Source organism: Centroberyx gerrardi, chromosome 4 (assembly GCF_048128805.1).
Source record: "Centroberyx gerrardi isolate f3 chromosome 4, fCenGer3.hap1.cur.20231027, whole genome shotgun sequence".
Taxonomy (NCBI): Eukaryota; Metazoa; Chordata; class Actinopteri; order Beryciformes; family Berycidae; genus Centroberyx; species Centroberyx gerrardi.
The window spans coordinates 16,573,957-16,579,956 of record NC_136000.1 but is presented as its reverse complement, the minus strand read 5'-3'; the positions used below and the strand labels follow the sequence as shown (position 1 = coordinate 16,579,956).

The 6,000-nt window shown below is 39.4% G+C and overlaps 1 protein-coding gene across 1 annotated transcript in view; it reads left to right on the top strand.

Moving 5' to 3' along the window:
* The first annotated feature begins 4,858 nt into the window (after nucleotides 1–4,858).
* The window catches only part of igf1ra (insulin-like growth factor 1a receptor), a 79,070-nt gene continuing 77,928 nt past the window's right edge, over nucleotides 4,859–6,000 (top strand). Inside the window, exon 1 of the mRNA XM_078282842.1 lies at nucleotides 4,859–5,061. Coding sequence (XP_078138968.1) covers nucleotides 4,968–5,061 — 94 coding nt within the window. The 5' untranslated portion in view covers nucleotides 4,859–4,967. The remainder of the gene's footprint in view (nucleotides 5,062–6,000) is intronic.

Below are 6,000 nucleotides of genomic sequence, written 5' to 3'. Positions count from 1 at the left end.
TGCCTATGTATGAATTTCTTTCCAAAGACTTTTCCTTTCCATCAAGGCAAAGGATGGCTACTTTAAATAATATAAAATATAAGATTGTTTGGTTAGTTTAAGTTAGATAGTTTTGATTTGTTTAACACGTTTTTGGTTGCTGCATAATTCTGTTGTGTTATTTCATAGTTTTGATATCTTTAGTATTGTTCTAAAATGTGGAAAATAGTAAAAATAAAGAAAAATGTGTGTGTCCAAACTTTTGACTCATCATCAGACATACATACTCTTTCCAATAGCCTAGTATTGAAGGTGGAATGACTACAGCGCAAAAGTAATTTGGCTTCTTTACGTTTTTTGTTGAAATGACAATCAATAGCCCTTTGTCAAGGCCTTTGTTTATACCATCAAAAAGCATTTGCCTTTGTTGCCTGTAAAGCACACAGTTGAGTTAATTTTGAAGTCCCCATGGTGTATGACCCACAAAACTACAATGCAGCTGCAATGGCGCCCTTGCAGCAGCAGAGGGCAGCTCTTGAACATGGAAAGGACCACAGCAGCCTGACCCAGCCTCAAAAACAACATGACGATTTTTAGAATCTTACATGATGGTGCTAAAAGAACATTCCGCAAAGCTGCAGTATGAGAGTGCAGATTTAAAATAAATAAATAAATCAAATAAACCCATCACTTTTCTTAATGCCACTGCATTTCCGTCCATGTTTCCCTCTTGAAGATATGCTGTTAATTTTTGTTTTCCATTAGATTTGCCACTTCACATATCAAGATTTAATACCAATAAACAATAAATAAGTGCAATTTATAGACTAATGTTCAAAGAAAAGTCTCAGTTGCTCAGGTTCTGTCACTGACTCGGCATTTGTTGACTTCATAAACAATATTTCACCATGGTAACGTCTAAAATTCATTTTAAAATAGTAACAATTTTCAACACATGAATTCGTTTCAGGCCCTTTTCACGTCGTCACGGTAACTGCTAAACCGGTGCACATAACTTCCTGTGGCAAGTTTCTTTTTGCGATTTATTGACATACCAATCCAACAAAAACAACAAAACTGTAATGGTTACTGGCACTAGATACATAATGTAACAAATAAAACATTTTGGGCAGGTTGTGGAGCGATTTAGTGAAGGTCATAGCTGACAACAGGAAGCTGTAGTAATGCACCGGTTTCATACCGTGAAAAGGGCCGCTTCCTCTATTTTAACTAAAAAATTTATTCAGAAACGTTATTGAAAAAAGAATCATCACAACATTCCTGGGATGAGTGTAAGCCCACAACATTTACCAGACCAAGAAACAGAGAGGTCACTATTTACCAAATGTAGGGACAGTCTATACGAAAGGTTTCTGATAATCTGTTAATAAAATGTCGTAGCCTACTTGGACATTTACCCCTGTTATGTTTTCAAAACTACCACTTTCAATTCTCGACTAAACAAATTCTTTGCAGCTTCTACTTCGGGAAAATCGCTTAATATTCAAGTGAGTTTCAACAGTAGTGCAGCATAGGCCTACTATACAAAAAAAAAAACTACCCATCTGAAAATGAAAGGAATTAAAAGTCTTTATAAGTTTTGAAATCCTCAATATCTCAACAGCAGTGAACCACAATTGCATGGCATGTGCCTGGTCGAATGCACCTGCATGACCGGTTCTATTAATAAAACTGCAGTAAGAGTCACATATGGCTACAGACTTACAGTATAGCGACGCCCATTCCTCTGCGCTGGCCCTGCTGGATGTATCGGATGAATGAATGATAAATGCGGGCCTAGCAGTCCTGTCCACACACTTGAATGAAGCTCCATGTCAGATTTTGCTTTGGGCCTGTGACGGTGGTGTCCGGAGCGTAACCTATCGTACAGCACCAGTGCACAAAATAGACTGCATGGGACTGAAGGGTTGAAAGTGGCCCTCTTCACTTCACCTCATAAGCAAGTAGGCCTAAGGTCTAAAAAACAAACATTTTTATTTATTTTTTTTGCTAACAAGCAAGGCCAACTTCCTTTGATAGCATTATTCCTCCATGGCCCACAACAAAATGACTAAAGCCCATGGAAGACAAAAAAAAACAGTCTACAAATTTCCCTTGTAGTTATATAGAATATTTGATTAAATTGGGGCTGTATTTTTCACTAAATGCTGTAACAAATTAAGTTGCTTTAAAGTAGCATGGTTACAATCATTGTTGTATTCTTACTTTTGATGTTGAATTGAATAACAAAATAAACAGAATGGTTGTTAAATCACTTTCTGGATGCTCCTATCTATATTTAATAGCCTAGGCCTATGTGTGGCTAATTCAACAACTCCCAATTTGAGATAGTAGGCTAACTCAAAACTGATTTCACAACATTAGGCAAGTTATAGCCTACAGCACATGATCTGTAACAAGAAAAAAATATCTACAATCTTCGATTATAGATCATTTATATCACCTTTTCATGTCAAGGGCCTCTAAAAAGAAATGTTGTTAGGCCACTGATCCCAGTTTGGTAAGAATGTGTCCCTCATCTGAATGATACATGATTTGATACAGAGTTTGTACTGTACAGTTTGCAGGTTAGGAAACAGTGGAGAGAAACTAATCCGAATAGTCCTTCTTAGTCATTCTTCTGTGCTCCCATTGGGCTAACTTCTATAAAATAAAATAAAATAAATAATAAAATTGAACTACTCCTTATGTTGCTTGGGGGACCTCTGGACACCTCTCAATGACCACTGGGAGTCCCCAACCCCCAATTTGGGAACCACAGGCCTATAGGCCTATATATAGCTCATTGATAAAACTCCAAACATGAAATCAATGGGCTAATTCAAAACTGGTTTTATAACCTTAGGTAAGATACAGCCTAGATCATCCCTAAAAAAACAAACAAACAAGAAATACAACTGTTATTAAAGATCATTTATAAGTGATGTTAGATTCCCACAGTCTCTCCAAACCAAATTGGTATACTGTAGTTTAGTCCAGTGGTTCCCAAAGTGGGACCCGAGGACCACCAGAGGTCCTTGTGGGGTCCCCAGGATAAAAAAAAAGAGATAAAGCCTAGTTTAACTTCATCATTATTTCACTCCCCATAAATGTATAAGAAATTGTATAAGAATGGCTGTTTAATTCATAGGTTCCATTGCCCTCATTGTTGCCTCCTCACCTTTTATATGGACAATTATGTATTATTTATGTAAAGGCACATCTAAACAAAACATCTTCTCAAATGGCGTTCCTAACAGTAGGGGAGAACAGGAATGGTTTCCCTACTGCCTATAACTACACAACACAGGGTGGGTGTGGGGAAGGATGTAATGTAATGTAATTTCTCATCCTGTCTTATATATATAACTTCTTTGCTATTTGCCTTGGAGATGTTCAGTTTTGTAACACACAGATGTAAGAAGTTGACGCCAGATTTAACTCAGATGAGCGAGGTCAGAAATGTGAAAAATGTTACAACTATCCCTGGTCTCCCCTACCAAATTGTATCAAATGGGCTTCTGTAATCTAACTGGGGTCCTTGACATGAAAAGGCTTGGGAACCCCTCTGGATCCTTGGTGGGATGGGGTGCAGGGGGTCCCAGGCAAAAAGAGGAATAGTATATCTTCCCAAGTTGTATCAGAATGATCAGGGATTTCACTCTCTACCCTGATGCCTCCCCACCCACAGTACAGACCGTATAACTCGATATAAAATCATAACAACATAGCATAAATCCTTTCAGAAAGGGGGGTTCCCTGCAACACCCTCCTGGGGGGTCTGTGGTCTAATGTGCATCTTGTTTGGGCGGAGAGGAGGAGGAGGAGGAGGGGGAGTCGTCCTGGATCTGAAAGGGGTTTGGGAATCCCGGATTTAATCCACTCCGGCTTTTCTCTCAGGCTTTCCGCCACCTTATCCGTAGCACTATGTGTTTCTGTGTGAGAGAAGCCGACTCTTGTTTACAGCAGTGATTCCACGGAGGAGCGGAGACACACAGCCGACTTAACCGAGGGCAAGCCGTAGGATTTCTGCCTCTTGAGCTGCATGCGACCGGAGTTGTTGTTTTTGTTTTTCGTTTGTATTCCCCCCCCCACCCCCCAGAGGATGAAAAAAACTCTAAAGGGCAACTCCTTGGACGTAAAGTATTCTCCCTCCACCCTAGCCGAGGTCGTCTAGCTGGAGCTGGAGACCCATTCTCTTGCGTGGCACAAGTCTGGTATTTTCTTTCAGCTGCAAATCCGACTGACGGCAAAGATAAGTCCGAGCCGAGGGGGTGGAAAATTGGTTGAAAACGATTTTCTGTCCAGGCCGGGATTCTTTTGCTGGGGATCGAGTGCCTGTGCTGGCTGAATGGCATAGGCAAAAAGGTTTTTCATTCATTTTTCATCCTCCCAGCCACCACCCCTGTGGATCTGGACGTGTTTTCTACCAGCAACCTACCCCCCCTCCCTCATATACAGTCATTCACACGGGGAATTATTGCGAGCGACATTGGGATTATTATTGTGGTGGTATAATAATAATAAACGTCTAGTCTATTATTATTATTATTATTATTACTACTACTACCAGGCCCGCTCGCACTGTACGCATACTGGTGTTTTCAAGAGATGGAGACTGAAGATGGGGATTACCATCATCTATCCAGTAAAATCAGTGGCTTGTGCGTCCTGCCAGCCGACGTCAAAGTATTGTGTGCTTGGCAAAAATAACAAACTGTTTTAGCATATTTTTTGTTTTTTGTTTTCTTCAAAGGAATTCCCTATAATAACAAGTTATATATATCTTTTTTGGAGCAAGCACTGATAGACGAGCAACCACGCATTTCTAGGCTACCAGAGAGTAGCCTGTTCGGGGCTATATAGACCACACTTTTTTTTTTTTGCTCTTTTTTCTTAATAAGGCTCCTTTTTAAGAGCCTCATCAAGTTATTTCCTTTTCTTTTTTTTGTTTTTTTGAGAGGAGAATAATTTCCAGAAACAGGAATATGAGATCTGAGACACAGAGGGGTAGCCCGACCTTGTTTTGGGGTCTGATGCTGTCTGTCTCCACTATCTGCATATGGTCCGCATATGGAGAGGGTAAGTATTTTTATAATGTTTTGTAAAAGGTTAATATATGTGTGTAAATCGTTTCTGTAGTCTATAATAGCCTTTCATAAAGCAAAGATTTCATTTTGCTCTTCTCATGCCTGTACTGCGTCGGAGCAACATTTGTTAACATTTATTCCAAACGTTATTTATAAAAATTCTTATAAGGTCAAATATCCATGTATTAGGACTCTGTTTTTCAATATGATAAGGCTGCTGCACTTAATAGGGCACCGATGTCTGCTTGTTACTTATACAGGCTATATTAAAGAAGACCATGCGGTATCAGTCATTAGGTGGACTCACATTTAATCAAGGCTGAATTATGAGTTTATGTAGAATAACCCATATCATTTGATAAAGCTTGGTTGTTTGTTCAGAAAGAGAGAGAGATACCGAGCACATGTCGACATAATCTTCACATTAGACATCCTGAAACCGGAGGATGAATCCATGGACCAGTGGTGAAGGTTACTACGACCATGTGGCCATTTTGCATGTCGTAGTGTGGCGTTGCTGCGCATGAACATCGCCTAGATGAGACAAAATCTTCCCTTTTTATTAAAGACCATGTAGTGATATAGTGGTAAACAGAAAGGTGGGTAAATAGTAGCCTAATCGATCATCGTAAGGCAAACAATCACCAATATGAACAAAAAACACTTCTGTTTTCTGAGAGGCATTCGTTTACCCCCACCCCTCCATAAAAGACACTATCTTCACTTAATTGACATCTAACCCTGTTCACTATGATCTGTTCTAGTTATAAAATTATGTAATACATAATTCTGTCAGCCTAAAAAGGTGGGTAAACAGAGTTTGGATGGGTTTACTCCCCATCCCTGATCCCATGCTATTCCACACTAAAGAAAAGGAAATATGATTTGGCACTTTGCATAAAAACAAATCCAGGAAACAAAAAGTAATACT